This window comes from Saccopteryx bilineata, chromosome 6 (assembly GCF_036850765.1).
Source record: "Saccopteryx bilineata isolate mSacBil1 chromosome 6, mSacBil1_pri_phased_curated, whole genome shotgun sequence".
NCBI classification, from domain to species: Eukaryota; Metazoa; Chordata; class Mammalia; order Chiroptera; family Emballonuridae; genus Saccopteryx; species Saccopteryx bilineata.
Window position 1 is genome coordinate 154,420,939 of NC_089495.1, and position 20,762 is coordinate 154,441,700.

Below are 20,762 nucleotides of genomic sequence, written 5' to 3' on the forward strand. Positions count from 1 at the left end.
TTATATCAAAACCCCAGCTTAGGTGACTATAGTTAGGCCGACTACTAGCCCCCCTAAGATATCAGATCCTAAACCCTGCAACCTGAAAATATCACTTTATTGGCAAAAGGGTCTGTGCAGATGTGATTAAGTTAAGGATTTGAGATAAAGAGATTATCCTGGATTATCTGGGAGGGCCCTAAATACAATCACAGGTGTCTGTATAAAAGAAAGGATGAGGGAGATTTGACACACACAGCACACACAGAAGAGCAGGCCATGTGACCAGGAAGGCAGCGATTGGAGTGAGGAGGCCACAAACCAAGGAATGCCCTCAACCACCAGAAGCTGGAAGAGGCAGTGACGAATCATGTCCTAGAACCTCCAGAGGAAGCATGGCCAAATAATACTGACTTCTGGACTCCAGTTTGTCAGAGTCAAGTTCTGTTTTTTTGTTTCAATTTATTTATTGGTTTTAGAGGGAGGAAGGGAGATAAACAGAGAGATAGAAGCATCAATCTACTTCTCCATAGGGGGAGTGTTTTTAAATTTTATTTATTCATTTTAGAAAGATAGGAAAGTAGAGAGAGAGAGAAACATCAATCTTCCTGTATGTACCCTGACCAGGAATTGAACCAACAACTTCTGCGTTTTGGGACAACACTCTAACCAACTGAACTATCTGGCCAAGGTTCAAGTTCTATTGTTTTAAGCCACTAAGTCTGTAGTTATTTGTTACAACAGTGAGAGTAAATGAATATGATGCTTTAGTTATGAATGTGTATACCTGATATAATTGCACTTGACATGAAATTCTATACGGGACCCAGAGATTTACTCAAAAGGTAAAATACAGTATATTTTTCTTTACAAAATGATTCACAACAGACTTGAAAATACCAAGTTCTCCCACTGCCTTTAAAATCAACAATTTATAAAAACAAGTATTTTACACGTCAGAAACATTTCTGCAATGTAAGCCTCATTGCTTTAAATATCAATATGCTAAGGATTCCTAACTTCAAATCTTTAGCCCAAATGACTCCCCTTAACTTGACATGCGTATATCCACTTGCCTTCTCAACATTGTCACTTGGATAGCCAACAGGCACCTCAAACTTAACATATCCAAAACTGGGCAGCTGCCCTTGCTCCTGACTTAATCTCTTCCCTAATCTTCCATTTTGGTAAATGGCAACTCCATCTTCCCGGACAGTCAGGTCAAAGCTCTTGATGGCATGTTTGACCCCTCGCCCCTCACATCCAACAGCAAATCTTATCTTCAGATTATATCCAGGATCTAGCCACCTCTCACCACATCCACTGCCTCCACCTTAGTCCATGCCACCATTGTTTTCCTCTTGGATTACTGCAATAACCTCCCAACTAGTCTTCAGCTTCTGCCCAACCTAATCACCACACAATAGTCAGAGTGATTCTTCTTTTTATTTTTTTTAAGATTTTATTTATTCATTTCAGAGAGAGGAGAGGGAGAGAGAGGGAAAGAGAGAAGGAGAGAAAGAAGGGGGCAGGAGCAGGAAGCATTAACTCCCATATGTGCCTTGACAGGCAAGCCTGGGGTTTCAAACCGGTGACTTCAGTGTTCCAGGTTGATGTTTTGTCCACTGTGCCACCACAGGCCAGACCAGAGTAATTTTTTCACTAGGTAAGTCAGCTCATGCCGATCCCTCTTCCCATTTTACTCAGATTAAAAACCAAGTCCTTATAATGGCCAACTTGCCCTAAACTTCATATCCTACAACTTGACCCTCACTTATTCTGGTCTTCAAAGAGGCCAGGCATGACCTGACTGCTCTCACCTCAGGGTTCCTGCTCCTGCGTCTCTTTGCCTGGAATCTTCATCCTCTAGCTATCTGCAAGATTCCCTGACGGACTTGAAGTGCTGGCTCACTACTGATGCCTTCCTTGACCACCTCTGAAACACTATCACCTCCAGTACATATTTACACATGTGTCTACCTTTCTCTCATTAGAATGTTCACTTTACAAAGGCAGGAGGAACTGTGAGTCAGCTATGAGCACAGCCTGTGAGATGAACATGCCAGAAATGCCAGATCTGACCAAAAATATACCAAAATTAGTAATCAATATATATAGGCACATTATTTTCAATAATTAGTATCATAATATACATTACTATTCTTCTTTCTGAATAAATTTTTTCCAATCAGTATTTCATCCTTCCAGATTCCTTATTCTTCCACTGCCTATTTTTCTCCTCTGAAATCAAATTCTTTCTAACAAAGTTACAAATTTAATCTCCCACTCACTCAAACAAAGGATTATAAAGAGTCTGTCTATACTATGGGGCTCTTACCTATTTTCTCTTCCCATTGGTGACACTTTTACTGAGTTCCCTCTTTATTACTTCCCTTTAATTTTTTGTTTCCTTTGTAAGCTTACCCCCTAGATTTCAACTTGCTTTTTATTGTTGTTATTACTTCCAATCTTAGGGAAGAAGGGCTTTAGTTTGGTGTGGGAATCAATTAGAGTTTTCTCTACCTATTTGCCTCTTTCTTCTTCACTCCTCACACTCTTTCTTTTCTTTTCTTTTATTTCCCCACACACTCTTTTGGTTCTGGACACCATAACTGTTTATTCCATCGCACTTTGTTACTTTTTGTCTTTTCTAACTCTTCTCACAAAATGTAGACCTCCCAATCCTCATGTCTATTCCAGTGGGTTTAAACCAACTTACACCAAATATACAGCCAGAAAACATCTTAGCCTACCATACTGGCTCCTAGAGTGTGTTTCAGAAATATGTAAGGGAGTTTTGGGTTATTACAATCTTTGAGGGGAGATAGTAACATGTAATTGGGATGCTAGACATCTACAATGCAAGAAACTTACACAATGAAACACTGTCCCATGTTCCATCAGACTTTTCAATGACCTGCTAGACACCTACCTATGTGTCTAAGACCTAGACTCTAATTCCATTTTACTGATTCCAAGCTATTCTATTTTTTTTTTTTTTTTGGTGACAGAGCCAGAAATAGGGACAGATAGGGACAGACAGACAGGAAGGGAGAGAGATGAGAAGCATCTCATCTTTGTTGCGGCACCTTAGTTGTTCATTGATTGCTTTCTCGTATGTGCCTTGACCAGGGGGCGACAGCAGACGGAGGGACCCCTTGCTCAAGCCAGCAACCTTGGGCTCAAGCTAGTGTGCCTTGCTCAAACCAGATGAGCCCATGCTCAAGCCAGTAACCTGGAGTTTTGAACCTGGATCCTCCACATCCTCGTCCGATGCTCTATCCACTGCACCACTACCTGGTCAGATTTTAAAGTTTTAATACAAACTAAAACTTCTAAGAATTCTTCTTTGTGAAAAACAATGGAAGATTATATTTTGATACAATCAGAACTTTACCAAGAAGTTCTACACTATTTTGGAAAAATCATGCCACCAACAGAAAACCCTTATGATGCTTGAGGAACCAAAAGAACATAACTATTGCAATTGTAGCTTTTGCATTTATAGCCATTGTTTATGCATACAAGCAAATGACACTTTGTATTTTCTACTGTAGAAATGTTTCAGCATTTATATTTTGAAGTATATATTATTTCGCTGTTTTGCAATGTTTCTCCTTTACATTACAACTGGGATTACTTTTTTTTTAATTGTGTGTAGATAGGTTATATTATCCACAGTTTTCATTACAGAACAATATTTTTAAAGGTTACTCAGCATATATATAAACAGATGTTGGTGCGGATTAAATAGAGAACCAGGACATGACAGGTAGACCACTCCAAGATTTCCCATTTGCTTCCCAGTCTTCTGTGAACACTTTGAGCACACCATAAACGACCTCATTTTCATTTTCAAGGATCCTAAGCTTTTTCATAAGGACCCTAACGGTGCGGATGGTAATAAAGAAAACTTGTGTGGTTCTTAAGAATTAAAAGTTTCGCACTGTGACCTCGTTTGATGCTCACAGGAATCCTACAGGGAAATGCATATAAAATGTCTTTCTAAAGAATCTAACCAACTATTGTGTATTATAGTAAAAATGAAAACAAACCGAAAATACTTTACTTGAGCTGCTGCCATATCGTCATGGATGAGCTGTCAGAGATCACACAGATTAAGCCACCAAGATTCTCAACCAGATGAGACCTTAGAACTGTTTTCTTTAGGGTTTATTTCAGCCTGCTCCTGTAGAAATGAGAAAACCGAGATTTGAAAAAAGTTAAGCGATCTGCCCACAGCTCTGAGATAGCATAACATTTCAAAACCGCGGTGCAGGGATATTTATGACGACCTATATTCTATTACATTGGATTTTCTCACCGCAAATTTTGCCTGAGAAGCCTGTCACCAAGGACAAACCTACGCGGGCGACAGGGCGCGCCCCGCCCTTGCCCAGCCCACTACGGCTGTCCGCGGCACTGCCTGACTGGCGGCCAGCGTAGGGGGCCTCGTGGGGTCCTTCGCACGGGCAACCCACGCACCGCCTGAGCGGGGACGCAGGCGGCTTCCGCTGTGGGTAACGAGTGGTGGCCGAAGCAGGGGGAACCTCGAGGGAGAGGCTCAGGCAGATACCATGGCGGACGGCGGCTCGGAGCGGGCTGATGGGCGCATCGTCAAGATGGAGGTGGACTACAGCGCCACGGTGGACCAGCGTCTGCCCGAGTGCGAGAAGCTCGCCAAGGTGAGGGGAGGCCGGCTGTCGGTCGGCGGGCGGCAGGGGCTGAGTCACGGCGCGGAGCGTGCTTAGGCCTCAGGAGTCCTGAGGGCTGGGGCACGCATCCTCAGCCCGAGTGGGGCCTGGCTGGGTCCGACCCCCCAGGTCTGCTGGATCGGGGAGACGCCAGGCGGGGCGCGCTGGTGCGTACGGGCTTTTCAGACCCTCCCCAGGGCAGATGGTCACTTCCACCCCGTAGTTGTCGGGGCCCGATCGTACTTCTTGCGTTTCCTTGGATACTGTTGACTGTTCACTTCGGTACTGTCTCAGGGGGTAAGGCCGCATTAGCATTCCGGCTATAGATCAGGGAGTTTCGTTCTGTGGCTCTTGCTTAATCAGTTGTGTCAAGTTGTTTCTCGATCATGGCGATGAGCCTGGCCTTTGGCCAAAAAAGGGGGCAGGAAAGTGACAGTGCGAGGTGATTAATACAGGCATTCCGACCTGGAGGAGGCCCTGGACGTAAGGAATTAGACAAGTCATGCCTGGCGGTGGATGCCATACCAGATTAAATAAAGTATTGTTGTAACACAGAAGGAAGTTGTTCATTCCTACTGATGGGACAAGGGAAGGTTTTACAGGGAAGCTAGTGTTTGTGTAGGGCCCCGAAGGATGAGTAAGATTGGGTTGGGAAGGAGTTATTCCCACAGTGGGAACTACATAAGTAAAGACAAATAGGCACAGACAAAAATGCAGAATAACACTAATTAGCAGAGTTATTGAACAAGTCGTTTAGCCCAATTGCTTATCTCCCATAGGGTTGAAATTTAACTTGGTCCAGACATTTGTCACACCCCCTGCTATGGGTTGGGCAACTTTGTGTATCATTTTAAGTATGCGCAAAGAAACCAAAGCTCAGAGTTATTTATCCAGTGTTACAGTTCTGACTAGGGTGTGGGTGGTCGCTAAGGCCTCATTATTCTTAGGCCTCGTTAAATTTCTTGATCCATCTCCAGGCACAGGCATTTACTGGGATGCTTTCACTAATAGGGTTGTTTTTGTCCCTAACAAGCCTACTGCATAAGTACATTAAAGTGTAACAAATTCAGTGTCAGGCGGAATGACAAGTAACACTTCACATTTAGTCTTAGAAAGAAAACATTTTAATGCCTTTTATTCCAACAAAGAACTTAATGAGGCTTTACAAAAAACAAGGATAGAGAAAGATGGTGAAGTTGATTCACCCATATTTCCTAGGTTCAGTGCACTTGTTGGAGGGGAGCCATGGATTCCTCTCTGAGCTTTCCCATGGAGAGAGTCAAGAAACATCATCAGGCCCTGACTGGTTGTCTCAGTGGCATCGGCCTGGCGTGCAGAAGTCCCAGGTTCGATTCCCGGCCAGGGCACACAGGAGAAGCGCCCATCTACTTCTCCACCCCTCCCCCTCTCTGTCTCTCTCTTCCCCTCCTGCAGCCAAGGCTCCATTGGAGCAAAGATGGCCCGGGCGCTGGGGATGGCTCCTTGGCCTCTGCCCCAGGCGCTAGAGTGGCTCTGGTCACAACAGAAGCTACGGCCCGGAGGGGCAGAGCGTTGCCCCCTGGTGGGCGTGCTGGGTGAATCCCAGTCGGGCGCATGCGGGAGTCTGTCTGACTGTCTCTCCCCGTTTCCAGCTTCAGAAAAATACAAAAAAAAAAAGAAACATCATCAGTTACTTAAGGGTTGGAAAACTCAAGGCACCTGCTGCAATGCCAGAGAGGTAACAATGGCTGACATTAATCGAGTAGTTTCTGCAGTGCCAAACACTCTTCTAAGTGCTTTCATGCAGTAACTCATTTGTTTCTTACCTCAGCCCTGTGTGACAGGTTTTTTTAAGAGAGAGAGAGATGGGGATGGGGGGACAGGCAGGAAGGGAGAGAGATGAGAAGCATCAAACTTGTAGTTGCAGCACTTTAGTTGTTCATTGATTGTTTTCTTATATGTGCCTTGGGAGGGGGGTGCTACAGCAGAGCCAGTGACCCCTTGCTCAAGCCAGTGACTGTGGGGTCATGTCTATGATCCCACGCTCAAGTCTGCGACCCTGTGCTCAAGCCTACAACCTCAGAGTTTCGAACTGGGTCCTCAGCATCCCAGGCCAATGCTCTACCACTGTGCCACCGCCTGGTCAGGTGTGATAGTTATTATTATTATTCCTACTTTACAGAGAGCAGGCTAGGAGACTTTAAGTCGCATGCTCCTCAGTCAGACAGGAGCAATGGCTGACATTAATCGAGTAGTTTATGTACTAAAACAGATTAGTGTCCATTTTTGAAATATTGAGGTATTTCATATAAAAAAATCTATATTCCTGATTTTCTAGTAAAGTACTAATAAAGTAAAAGGATGCAAACCCAGGCAGACATGTTCTAGAGCTTATGCTCTCACCGTGCTGTCCTGCCTAGTGGGCCACGTATAAGGAAAACCTGAATGTCTGAACACCTGCCCGGAGAAAAGGGCAATAACTCTTCACCTCCAGTTAACCTTTGCCAATTGGAGATGAAGGCTAAGCCTTGTTAACTCTTCTGTTTTGAGGGAGAAAATCCAGAATATATATTTTTTTATATGGAATACCTCAATATTTCAAAAATGGACACTAATCTGTTTTAAAATACTATCTGAGCCAATACCAGGTAGATCAAATAAAATAAATTTACAGGCCAAAGTCAGCCCCTAAACAACCACTTTGGGATTAATAAAATGACAGTATCCATAAGGTAGAAACCATTTACTTTTAAAAAAATACAGCTATGTACTGGGAGAAAAAAATCCTCACTTTATCCATGTCTTCTGATGGTCTACTGTGTGTAAGACCTAGTCAGTGCATTGTGAGGGGCATAAAGATTATTAGACAATGCTCTTGCCCTCAAGTAGGTTATAGGCCAATAAGAAAAAAAAATTCACTGCTGCAGTTGTTTTAGTGACTAAATGTATGTCATTTATTCAGAATATTGTTGTTAATGCTCAAGACAGTTGATTCATTTTAGAGAGAGAGAGAGAGAGAGAAGGGGGGAGGAACAAGAAGCGTCAACTCCCATATGTACCTGGACCAGGCAAGCCCAGGGTCTTGAACTGACGATCCAGGTCATTACTTTATTAACTGTGCCACCACAGGTCAGGCCTGTTTTGTTTTTTATTTTGAGCCTATCAGTAAAATTGAAGAAAAGTTTTATTTTCATTTCACTTGTGAGAGACCTAAGGATCAGGCAGCTGAAAGGCCTACAGCAGAGCCAGATCAAGCTCGGGTCTCCTAGGAACATGAGTAGTATTGTTTTTGCTACATACCACAACCCCTTTAAGAGACTATCCCTTTCATGCTTTTTTTTTTTTAATTTTTATTTTTTACAGAGAGAGAGTCAGAGAGAGGGATAGACAGGGACAGACAGACACAGACAGGAACAGAAAGAGATGAGAAGCATCAATCATCAGTTTTTTATTGTGATACCTTAGTTGTTCATTGATTGCTTTCTCATACGTGCCTTGACTGTGGGGCTACAGCAGACCAAGTAACCCCTTGCTCAAGCCAGTGACCTTGGGTGCAAGCTGGTGAGCCTTGCTCAAACCAGATGAGCCCACGCTCAAGCTGGCAACCTCGGGGTCTGGAACCTGGGTCTTCCGCATCCCAATCTGACACTCTATCCCAGGGGTCCCCAAACTTTTTACACAGGGGGCCAGTTCACTGTCCCTCAGACCATTGGAGGGCCGGACTATAAAAAAACTATGAACAAATCCCTATGCACACTGCACATATCCAATTTTAAAATAAAAAAAAAAAACGGGAACAAATCCAATATTTAAAATAAAGAACAAGTTAAGTGGTAGAGCGTCGGCCTGGCATGCGGAAGTCCCGGGTTCGATTCCTGGCCAGGGCACACAGGAGAACCGCCCATCTGCTTCTCCACCCCTCCCCTTCTCCTTCCTCTCTGTCTCTCTCTTCCCCTCCCACAACCAACGCTCCATTAGAGCAAAGATGGCTCGGGAGCTGGGGATGGCTCCTTGGCCTCTACCCCAGGCGCTAGAGTGGCTCTGGTCGCCCCGGATGGGCAGAGCATCGCCCCCTGGTGGGCGTGCCGGGTGGATCCCGGTCGGGCGCATGCGGGAGTCTGTCTTACTGCCTCCCTGTTTCCAACTTCGGAAAAAAAAAAAAATACACACACATAAAATAAAGAACAAGTACATTTAAATCAACAAACTGACCAGTATTTCAATGGGAACTATGCTCCTCTCACTGACCACCAATGAAAGAGGTGCCCCTTCCGGAAGTGTGGCGGGGCCGGATAAATGAACTTAGGGGGCCACATGCGGCCCACGGGCCGTAGTTTGGGGACCCCTGCATCCACTGCGCCACCGCCTGATCAGGCTCATGCTTACTTTCTTTAAGAAACTTTTGGCCTGACCAGGTGGTGGCTCAGTGGATAGAGCGTCAGACTGGGATGCAGAAGACCCAGGTTCGAGACCCCGAGGTTGCCAGTTTGAGCACGGGCTCATCTGGCTTGAGCAAAAAGCTCGCCAGCTTGGATGCAAGGTCGCTGGCTCGAGCAAGGGGTTATTCGGTCTGCTGAAGGCCCACAGTCAAGGCACATATGAGAAAGCAATCAATGAACAACTAAGGTGTCTCAATGTGCAACAAAAAACTAATGATTGATGCTTCTCATCTCTCTGTTCCTGTCTCTCTGTCCCTGTCTAGTTGATATTTGAGGACCCTGAATTAGGTTGGTGAGATAATTAAAGTGATAATAGTTATTGTTTCATCCTTGTATCAGGGAGTTAAAAATTAATCTAAAGAGAGCCTTTTCTGAGGTGTAAAGATAATAGTTTTTAGCAGTTCTTAATACATGCAGGAGTCCCCCTCTCCTTTTTAATTTTAGTGTATTTGCTAGATGTTTATATGAGAACTACTTTAAAAAAAAATTTTTTTTAAGACTATTTATTTTAGAGAAGAGAGAGAGAGAAGGAGGGCGGGGGGAAGAGCAGGAAGCATCAACTCCCATATGTGCCTTGACCAGGCAAGCCCAGGGTTTTGAACCTGTAACCTCAGCGTTCCAGGTCGTTGCTTTATCTACTGCGCCACCACAGGTCAGGCGGGGACTACTTACATTCTTAAATTGAATATATCCTTTGGTTCTCCTTTCTCTTAATTTTTTATTTTATTTATTGTTAGAGAGAAGAAAGAAACAGAAAGGAGGATGAGGAGGAGCAGGAAGCATCAACTCATATCATAGTAGTTGCTTCCCGTAGTTGCCTTGACTGGGCAAGCAGAGGGTTTTGTACCCATGACCTCAGCATTCCAGGTTGAATGCTTTATCCATTGTGCCATCACAGGCCAGGCTCTTTTCCTTTCTCTTAATGTCTTTTCATTTCATTAGGTCACCTGCAGTCTTTTCTCAAGGTTAATATTAAAAATAAAGAGTAGGCCTGACCTGTGGTGGTGTAGTGGATAAAGCGGCGACCTGGAAATGCTCAGGTTGCCGGTTCGAAACCCTGGGCTTGCCTGGTCAAGGCACATATGGGAGTTGATGCTTCCAGCTCCTCCCCCTTCTCTCTCTCTGTCTCTCCTCTCTTTCTCTCTCTCTCTCTCTCTGTCTCTCCCTCTCCTTTCTAAAATGAATAAATTTAAAATTAAAAAAAATAAAATAAAGAGTAGCGGCCTGACCAGGCAGTTGCACAGTGGATAGAGCATCAGACTGGGATGCGGAGGACCCAGGTTCGAAACCCTGAGGTCGCCAGCTTGAGCGGGGGGTCATCTGGTTTGAGCAAAGCTCACTAGCTTGAGCCCAAGGTCACTGGCTCGAGCAAGGGGTTACTCGGTCTGCTGAAGGCCCACAGTCAAGGCACATATAAGAAAGCAATCAATGAACAACTAAGGTGTCCCAACGAAAAACTGATGATTGATGCTTCTCATCTCTCTCCGTTCCTGTCTGTTCCTATCTGTCCCTCTCTCTGTCTCTGTCACACACACACACACAGAAATATAAATAAATAAGTAAAGAGTAGCATGACTGGGTAGCTCGGTTGATGAGAGCATTGCCTCAGGACACCAAGATTGCAAGCTTAATCCCTGGTCATGTCACATACAAGAGTCAACAGATTGATGTTTTTTTCTCTCTAAAATCAATCAATAAATAAAGAGGAGGTATAATATAAAAGAGTTTACTGATGTTTAGCAGCTTCAGCAAAGACTCATTTTAAAAATAACTCATTTAAAAGGATTGGTATAGCCTGACCAGGTGGTGGCGCAGTGGATAGAGTGTTGGACTGAGATGCAGAGGACCCAGGTTCGAGACCCCGAGATCACCAGCTTGAGTGCAGGCTCATCTGGTTTGAGCAAAAAGCTCACCAGCTTGGCCTGACTTGTGGTGGCGCAGTGGATCAAGTGTTGACCTGGAAATGCTGAAGTCGCTGGTTCGAAACCCTGGGCTTGCCTGGTCAAGGAACATATGGGAGTTGATGCTTCCAGCTCCTCCCCCCCTTCTCTCTCTCTGTCTCTCTCTTCTGTCTCTCTCTCCCCCCCTTCTCTCTCTCCTCTCTAAAAAAAAATGAATAAATAAAAAAAAAATGAGAAAAAAAAAAAGCTCACCAGCTTGGACCCAAGGTCACTGGCTCGAGCAAGGGGTTGCTCAGTCTGCTGAAGGCTCGCGGTCAAGGCACATATGAGAAAGCAGTCAATGAACAACTAAGGTGTTGCAATGCGCAACAAAAACTAATGATTGATGCTTCTCATCTCTCTGTTCCTGTCTGTCTGTCTATCCATCTCTGACTCTCTCTCTGTTAAAAATAATAATAAATTTTTTTTTCTTTAAATAATAAAGGATTGGTATAAATTTCAGCTACTTATGGTAACTTCTGACAATTTCTTACTGGATTTTTCTTATTTGTGGTAACTTCTTAGTCGCTTTTTCTTACCATTTAGATCAGCGGTTCTCAACCTGTGGGTCGCGACCCCGGCGGGGGTCAAACGACCAAACGTTCGCCTATAGGCGACCCCTGCGTTTTGGTCGTTTGACCCCCGCCGGGGTCGCGACCCACAGGTTGAGAACCGCTGATTTAGATTGTCTAACAAATCATTAAAAGACTGGCTTCAAGCCCTGGCCAGTAGCTCAGTTGATTAGAGAATCATCACAAAACACTAAGGTTGCGGGTTCAATCCCCAGTCAGGACATATAAGAGAAGCAACCAATGAATGCATAACTACAGTGGAACAACAAATGAATGCTTCTTGCTCTCCTTCTCTTCCTATCTGTCTCTCTAAAATTAATAATTTTTTTAGGCCCTGGCCGGTTGGCTCAGCGGTAGAGCGTCAGCCTAGCGTGCGGAGGACCCGGGTTCGATTCCCGGCCAGGGCACACAGGAGAAGCATCCATTTGCTTCTCCACTCCTCCGCCGCGCCTTCCTCTCTGTCTCTCTCTTCCCCTCCCGCAGCCAAGGCTCCATTGGAGCAAAAGATGGTCCGGGCGCTGAGGATGGCTCTGTGGCCTCTGCCTCAGGCGCTAGAGTGGCTCTGGTCGCAACATGGCGACGCCCAGGATGGGCAGAGCATTGCCCCCTGGTGGGCAGAGCGTCGCCCCATGGTGGGCGTGCCGGGTGGATCCCGGTCGGGTGCATGCGGGAGTCTGTCTGACTGTCTCTCCCTGTTTCCAGCTTCAGAAAAATGCAAAAAAAAAAAAATTTTTTTAATGTTTTAAAAATTATTTTAAAAAATTATTTTTAAAAAAGATTAGAGCCATTTGAGTTAAGGAATGGGCACCGGCATACGGAATTTACAGATACCCAACATGTACTGATGTTAAACAAACTCCTCAGTCATCTACCTCATTCACAAGGATTATTTTAATGAGAAAAAGGATTCACAAAAGTCCTGTGTTCCAACAAGTCGGTTTTGATAGCTGTGGCCACTTTGTTCCTCTGAGTTAGAAGGCAGCATTGAGGAGGTGGAATTTCAAGAACTATGTGATTAGACAGGCAAGGAAGGAGGAAGATGTTTAGTCATAGGATTGAACATGGAAGATGAAGGCAGGGAAAGTGACATGATTAGAGAATTGGGAGTTGTATTTAATGAAGTTGATAGTAGTGGTCCTCAAATGGCACTGAATTGTTAGCCGTATAACTTGTCACATCCTACTTACCATGACAGTAAAAATCAGGGATTTTAAGCCATTAAGATAGACTGACTAGTTCAGGTCAGTGTCAATACATTCAGTGCATTCTCTGGGCAATTGCAAGGGAACCAACAATTAATTAAACGAGGTCCAGCCCTAAAGGAACTTACAGGCAAGACTGCACATTAACAGCTGGCACAGGAATAAAGTGATGAACCATGATAGCTACAGAAGCAACATTATGTGCTTGTCCAGGTGCAGAGCACTGAAGAGTGATCAACAATATAGACACTGTCCCTGCTTTTAGTTTGCATTCTAGTGAGATTACAAAGACAGTAAACATTAAAATAGAACAGAATTTGGGGTCATTGTATAGCAGAAAGTCAGTGGGCTTGACTGGAAAAGGAGATGCTGAGTGACTTTTTTTTTTTTTTTGAATTTTTCTGAAGCTGGAAACGGGGAGAGACAGTCAGACAGACACCCGCATGTGCCCGACCAGGATCCACCCGGCACGCCCACCAGGGGGCGATGCTCTGCCCATCCAGGGTGTCACTCTGTTGCGACCAGAGCCACTCTAGCGCCTGGGGCAGAGGCCAAGGAGCCATCCCCAGCGCCCGGGCCATCTTTGCTCCAATGGAGCCTTAGCTGCAGGAGGGGAAGAGAGAGACAGAGAGGGGGAGGGGTGGAGAAGCAGATGGGCGCTTCTCCTGTGTGCCCTGGCCGGGAACCGAACCCAGGACTTCTGCATGCCAGGCCAACACTCTACCACTGAGCCAACCGGCCAGGGCCAGAGTGACTTGATATTAGAGAGTATTATCTAAGACATCTTCCTGAGAAGGTGACTTTTTTTTTATTTTTTTTGTATTTTTTTTGTATTTTTCTGAAGTTGGAAACGGGGAGGCGGTCAGACAGACTCCTGCGTGTGCCCGACCGGGATCCACCCGGCCCGCCCACCAGGGAGCGATGCTCTGCCCATCTGGGGTGTTGCTCTGTCACAACCAGAGCCATTCTAGCGCCTGAGGCAGAGGCCATGAAGCCATCGTCCTCAGCGCCCGGGCAAACTTTGCTCCAGTGGAGCCTCAGCTGCAGGAGGGGAAGAGAGAGACAGAGAGGAAGGAGAGAGGGAGGGGTGGAGAAGCAGATGGGTGCTTCAACTGTGTGCCCTGGCCGGGAATAGAACCCGGGACTCCTGCACACCAGGCCAATGCTCTACCACTGAGCCAACCGGCCAGGGCCAACTGAGAAAGTGACATTTAATGTTTCATTGATACTTGCAGTCCATTGCTCCATAGCAGTGTGTGATTCCTTCACATGTAGGGGTCAGGTCTTTAAAACCCATAATTCTGAATTTGAATGCTATACAGTAAGCTACACGCTGTTGATCACTGTCATGTGAATAACAGTAATTGCAAACTTGACAGGAAGTGACCTTGAATAAACAGTTATTTTGTATTTTAACTATTTTTGTATTACATTGTGTTGCCAGGTGGTAACTGTTTACCTCTGGAGATTACTTTGATCAAAAACAAAGGGGCCCTGGCTGGTTTGCTCAATGGTAGAGCATCAGCCTGACGTGCAGGAGTCCTGGGTTCGATTTCGGCCAGGGCACACAGGAGAGGCACCCATCTGCTTCTCCACCCCTCCCCCTCTCCTTCCTCTCTGTCTCTCTCTTCCCCTCCCGCAGCCAAGGCTCCATTGGAGCAAAGTTGGCCCGGGCGCTGAGGATGGCTCTGTGTCCTCTGCCTCAGGCGCTAGAATGGCTCTGGTTGCAACAGAGCAACGCTCCAGATGGGCAGAGCATTGCCCCCTGGTGGGCGTGCCGGGTGGATCCCTGTCGGGTGCATGCGGGAGTCTGTCTGATTGCCTCCCGTTTCCAGCTTCAGAAAAATACAAAAAAATACAAAAAAAAAGAACCCACAATTTTTTTCATTTATGATTAGACGGTTTCTAAGTAAAACCCTTTTCATTACTTCCAATATATTCATTATTATTAATTTTCAGTATTGTAAATGTGCTTTTTGTGCTGTGGTTTTATTTTGTTTTTATTAATAGGATGACTTGTTTTTGTCCTGGTATATTATCATTTAGGTTTATATTGTTTGAATTTTGCTTTTTTTTTTTTTCTTTTTTAAAAAAGAGAGAGAGGGTTAGGTAGGGACAACAGACAGGAAGGGAGAGAGATGAGAAACATGAACTTGTAGTTGTGGCACTTGAGTTGTTCATTAATTGTTTTCTCATATGTGCCTTGAGGGGGGGTACGGACTCCAGCTGAGCCAGTGACCTTGAAGCTCAGGCCAGTGGCGTTGGGGTTATATCTGTGAGCCAATGCTCTCTCAGGCAACCTGTGCTCAAGCCAGTGACCTCGGGCTTTTGAACCTGGGTCCTCAGTATCTCAGAACGATGCACTATCTACTGCGCCACTGCCTGGTCAGGCTGAATTTTGATATTTTCATTTCTTAATATGTCCCAAGGAGAATGTTTTATGCGGTAGATAGAGGTTATTATCAGTAGGCAAAAAGAGGTGTATTTCATTTGGATCAATATCTGCCCAAAAGCATACTTGGTATAGCAGGTGTGGGTATTTCCAAGTGGTCTCATTTTTCTTCAGCACAATTATTAATTTTTAAAGTCACTGCTAAATTAATCTATAGTTTCTTATCTTTTTACCACCAAATATCCTTTTTTTTTTTTTTTTTTTTTTTTTAAGTGAGACAGACTCCCGCATGTGTCCTGAGCGGGATCCACCCGGCAACCACCCTCTGGGAATGATGCCCAAATCAGCCGAGCTGTTCCAGCACCTTAGGCTGGCACTCGGACTAACCAAACTATCCTCAGTGCTCACGCTTGAACCAGTCGAGCCACTGGCTGTGAGAGGGGAAGAGGAGGGGAGAGGAGCAAATGGTCACTTCTCATGTGTGCCCTGACCAGGGATTGAACCCAAGTGTCTGCACGCCAGGCCAACAGTCTATCCACTGAGCTAATCAGCCAGAGCCTACCACTAAATTTTCCTTTTATTCCTTCTCAAAAGTTCATATTTTGCCTGACCTGTGGTGGTGCAGTGGATAAAACCATCGACCTGGAATGCTGAGGTCACGGTTTGAAACCCTGGGCTTGCCTGGTCAAGGCACATATGGAAGTTGATGCTTCCTGCTCCTCTCCCTGTTCTCTTTATCCTCTCTCTCTGAAAATGAATAAATAAAATCTAAAAAAAATTAAAAAGAAAAAGTTCATGTTTCAAATTATTTGTTATGGTAATTTATAGAAATTTTCCATTTTTATTCTTTTTTTTTTTTTTTTTCTTTTTGTATTTTTCTGAAGCTGGAAACGGGGAGGCAATCAGACAGACTCCCGCATGCGCCCGACTGGGATCCACCCGGAACGCCCACCAGGGGGCAATGCTCTGCCCATCCGGGGCGTCACTCTGTTGCGACCAGAGTCATTCTAGCCCCTGAGGCAGAGGCCATGGGGCCATCCTCAGCGCCCGGGCCATCTTTTGCTCCAATGGAGCCTTGGCTGCGGGAGGGGAATAGAGAGACAGAAAGGAAGGAGAGGGGGAGGGGTGGAGAAGCAGATGGGCGCTTCTCCTATGTGCTCTGGCCGAGAATCGAACCCAGGACTTCTGCACATCAGACCGATGTTCTACCACTGAGCCAACCAGCCAGGGCCTCCATTTTTATTCTTTTTTTTTTTTTTTTTTTTAAACTATTTTTTTTAATTTTATTTATTCATTTTTAGAGAGGAGAGAGAGAGACAGAGAGGGAGAGAGACAGAGAGAGAGAAGGGGGAAGGAGCTGGAAGCATCAACTCCCATATGTGCCTTGACCAGGCAAGCCCAGGGTTTCGAACCAGCAACCTCAGCATTTCCAGGTCAATGCTTTATCCACTGCGCCACCACAGGTCAGGCTCCATTTTTATTCTTTAAAGACATGTGGCCTGACCAGGCAATGGCTCAGTGGATAGAGCATGAGACTGGGACACGGAGGACCCAGGTTTGAGACCCTGAGGTCGCTGACTTGGGCACAGGCTCATTTGGTTTGAGCAGGGCTCACCAGCTTGAGTCCAAGATCGCTGGCTTGAGCAAGGGGTCACTCGGTCTCCTGTAGCCCCTTGGTCAAAGCACATATACAAGAGCAGTCAATGAACAACTAAAGTGCTGCAAACAAGAATTGATGCTTCTCTAGCCTGACCAGGTGGTGGCGCAGTGGATAGAGCGTAGAACTGGGATGTGGAGGACCTGGGTTCGAGACCCCGAGGTCGCCAGCTTGAGCCCAAGATCGCTGGCTCGAGCAGGAGGTCACTTGGTCTGCTGTAGCCCCCCCAGTCAAGGCACATATGAGAAATCAATCAATGGACAACTAAGGAACCGCAATGAGGAATTGATGCTTCTCAACTCTGTCCCTGTCTGTCCCTCTCTCTGCCTGTCACAAAAAAATTAAAAAGACAACGTGTGACTGCTTGTTAAGAATCTCTGTTCAGAACAAGATACAGAAATGTTACTGTACTGAGTTGATAAATTAGAATCCAAAACAAAAACTTGGTATTTTATTCGGATGTTAAATCATTGTTGTTCTATATTCAGTTTTTCTTAGGTATTTTGAAATGTTAAAGATAGCTATGGGCCGTAAGTTGGAAACCACTAACTTTCCACTGGAGCAGCAAGCACTATTATGAAAATGAAAAGTACAGAAATAGTTATGGTGTGGTCCTTTCCCTTTAAAATAAGCTGTTGGTCTTTCTGTGTCAGAAACATCCCCTTTCAGACTAGTTGCTTGGTTTTGTGTTGGTGGTGATGTTTTCATTGTTCACTTTCATCTTCTCTTTTAGGAAGGAAGACTTCAGGAAGTCATTGAAACCCTTCTGTCTTTGGAAAAACAGACCCGTACTGTGAGTAGATTATAGTGAAAAATCTCAGCTACCAATAATTACATTTAATCAATTATTTCATTCATGTCATGGTTCTGTTAACTTTCAGGATGTTATCATTTTTACAGGCTTCTGATATGGTGTCTACATCCCGCATCTTAGTTGCAGTAGTGAAAATGTGCTATGAGGCTAAAGAATGGGATTTACTTAATGAAAATATTATGCTTTTATCAAAGAGACGGAGTCAGTTAAAACAAGTAAGTTCATAATTGTTCAAACACTAATCTGCATTTAAATAAGGATTTTTAGAAAACCTTTCCGTTAATCTCCTTTAAATCTGTTAAATCAACATTACAACATTCAAGAGTTTAAATAATTCTGTCCACATTTTTTTTTCTGTCCACATTTTTATAATTGCTTCTATTTTTGTTTCTTCTTTTAGTCTTTATATAGTTGCATATTTTTATAGTTGTAGTGAGGGTGTTCATACAGTTTTATTCTATTTCCATGTTGCTCCATATCTTCATATTTATTATTTTAAATGATTGTGCTATAATTCATCAAGTTGATTTCTTTTTTTAATTAACTGAAAGCAGGGGAGCCAGAGAGACAGACTCCCACATATGCCCTGATCAGGATCCACCCAGTAATCCCCTTATGGGGTGATGCTCTGCCCAACTGGGGCATTGCTTCATTGCTCTGCAGCTGAGCTATTTTTAGTGCCTGAGGTGGAGACCGTGGAGCCATGTCAGCGCCCAGGGATGACTCACTTGAGCCAATCAAGCCATGGCTGCAGGAGAGGGGGGAGAGAGAAAAAGAGAGGAGGGAAGAGGAGGGGTAGAGAAGTAGATGGTTGCTTCTCCTGTGTGCCCTGACCAGAACTTGAACCTGGAACATCCACGTGCCAGACCAATACTCTACCACTGAGCCAACTGGTCAGGGCCAAGTTCGATATTCTATAATTAACTTATTTGTTGCTTTTATTAAACACTTAAAATTACTTTTTAAAAATTTTAATTTATTGATTTTAGCAAGAGAGGAAGGAAGAGAGAGAGACAGGGAGAGACAGGAACATCAATCTATTCCTGTATGTTCCCTGAATGGGGATCAAACTGGCAATCCCTATGCTTCAGGATGATGCTCTAACCAACTCAACTTCCCATCCAAGGCACTTGTTTTTTGTTGCCCCCCCCCCCCCCCCCCCCGGTCAAGACACATATGAGAAATCAGTCAGTGAACAACTAAGGAACCGAATTGATGTTTCTCCTCTCTCTCCCTTCCTGTCTGTCCCTCTCTCTGACTCTCTATGTCTCTGCCACAATAAAAAAAGGAACTAATATAGATTTGAGACAATCTAGTACATATGAATGTGAAATTCATTTAAATATGCTTTTTGGTACTCAGTTATGATTTCAGAACCCATCACAGAGTGGTTGAGAGATCAAAATAGATAAACCATCAGTTTCCTCTGGTTTTCAAAGAGACTTGTTCATATATATATATATATATATTTTTTTTTTTTTTTTTTTTTAATTCATTTTAGAGAGGAGAGAGAAGGGAGAGAGAAGGGAGGGAAGAGCAGGACGCATCAACTCCCACATGTGCCTTGACCAGGCAAGCCCAGGGTTTTGAACCGGTGACCTCAGCCTTCCAGGTCAATGCATTATCCACTGTGCCACCAGAAGCCAGGCTTGAATTTCTTTTGTTTATCAATTTTAGCGAGAGAGGAAGAGAGGGAAAGAGAGACAGAAACATCAAGCTGCTCTCTTATGTGCCCTGACTGGGGATCAAACTGGCGACCTTTGTGCTTTAGGATAATGCTCTAACCAACCAAGTTATCCAGTCATGGTGAGGCTTGCTTTCTATGGGGCAGTGTTTTTTTTTCTCATGGTGGGGGGCAGACAAACAGGAAGGGAGAGAGATGAGAAGCATCAGTTTTTTGTTGCAGCTCCTTAGTTGTTCATTGATTGCTTTCTCTTACATGCTTTGACAAGGTGGGGGAGCTCCAGCAGAGCAAGCAACCCCTTGCTCAAGCCAGTGACTGTGCGGTCACGTCTGTGATCCCGCGTTCAAGCCAGTGACCCCATGCTCAAGCCTGCAACCTCGGGGTTTCAAACCTCAGTCCTTTGTGTCCCAAGCTGACGCTTTATCCATTACACCACCACTTGGTCAGGCTCTTGGGACAGTTTTGAAAGGGGTACTTAATTAGCTTTGGAAAAACCCGGGTTAAACAAAAATATGTATTTTATATATGTAGTATTAATATATTTCAGAGCAAATATCCTTCAAATGCAAATTTAATTTCATAGAGTTATAAAATTTCATAGCTAGTAGAAGGAACTATTTAACTCTGTTAACCTGTTACTTTTCCTTTTTAATATGTTTTTCTTTTAATTTTGAAATTGAATTTAATGGGGTGACATTGATCAATAAGAGTACATAGGATTCAGGTGAATGTCTCTATAACATTTGAACAGAATTGTGTTGTGTGCCCGTCACCCGAAGTCAGATCATTTTCTGTCACTGTATATTTGTCCCTCTTTACTCCCCTCTTCTCCCTTCACTTCTCTCCCTGGTAACCTCTTAACTGTTATCTGTGTCTCTGAGTCTCAGTTTTAACTTCATTAATTTTCTGATGGAGAAACTGGAATTTATATATAAGGCTCTTAGAATGTGAAGAAACATACAAGTAACATGCAATTTAGTACAGAATATAAATCATAAATCAGCCCTGGCTGGCTGCATAGCTCAGATGGTTAGAGCATCGTCCCAAAGTACAGAGGTTGCTGGTTCAATCTCTGCTCAGGGTACATACAGGAGCAGATCGATGTTCCTCTCTCTCTCTCTCTCTCCCTCTCTCTCCATTCCTCTTTCTCTAAAATCAATACAATAAACATTTTTAAAAAATTTAAACCACAAGTCATAGCACATCTTTAACAAGTGTCCTAGGATTGATTTTTTAAAACTACATACACACATGACAATATATAGTAAGTGACATAAGAATAGCAAAAGGTACTAAGAGATATGAAAGGAGGAAGAGAACGTTTGTGATGAGTTTTATGGGAAGACTATTTGGAGAAAAGAGTTTGAGTTAGTCTCACAGTGGCCAGTGACATAACCAGAACTGGAACTC

At 44.3% G+C, this 20,762-nt stretch overlaps 1 protein-coding gene across 1 annotated transcript in view; it reads left to right on the forward strand.

Moving 5' to 3' along the window:
• The first annotated feature begins 4,455 nt into the window (after positions 1 to 4,455).
• PSMD12 (proteasome 26S subunit, non-ATPase 12) overlaps positions 4,456 to 20,762 on the forward strand; it is a 39,944-nt gene continuing 23,637 nt past the window's right edge. Inside the window, exons 1-3 of the mRNA XM_066235083.1 lie at positions 4,456 to 4,664; positions 17,588 to 17,647; positions 17,755 to 17,883. Coding sequence (XP_066091180.1) covers positions 4,557 to 4,664; positions 17,588 to 17,647; positions 17,755 to 17,883 — 297 coding nt within the window. The 5' untranslated portion in view covers positions 4,456 to 4,556. The remainder of the gene's footprint in view (positions 4,665 to 17,587; positions 17,648 to 17,754; positions 17,884 to 20,762) is intronic.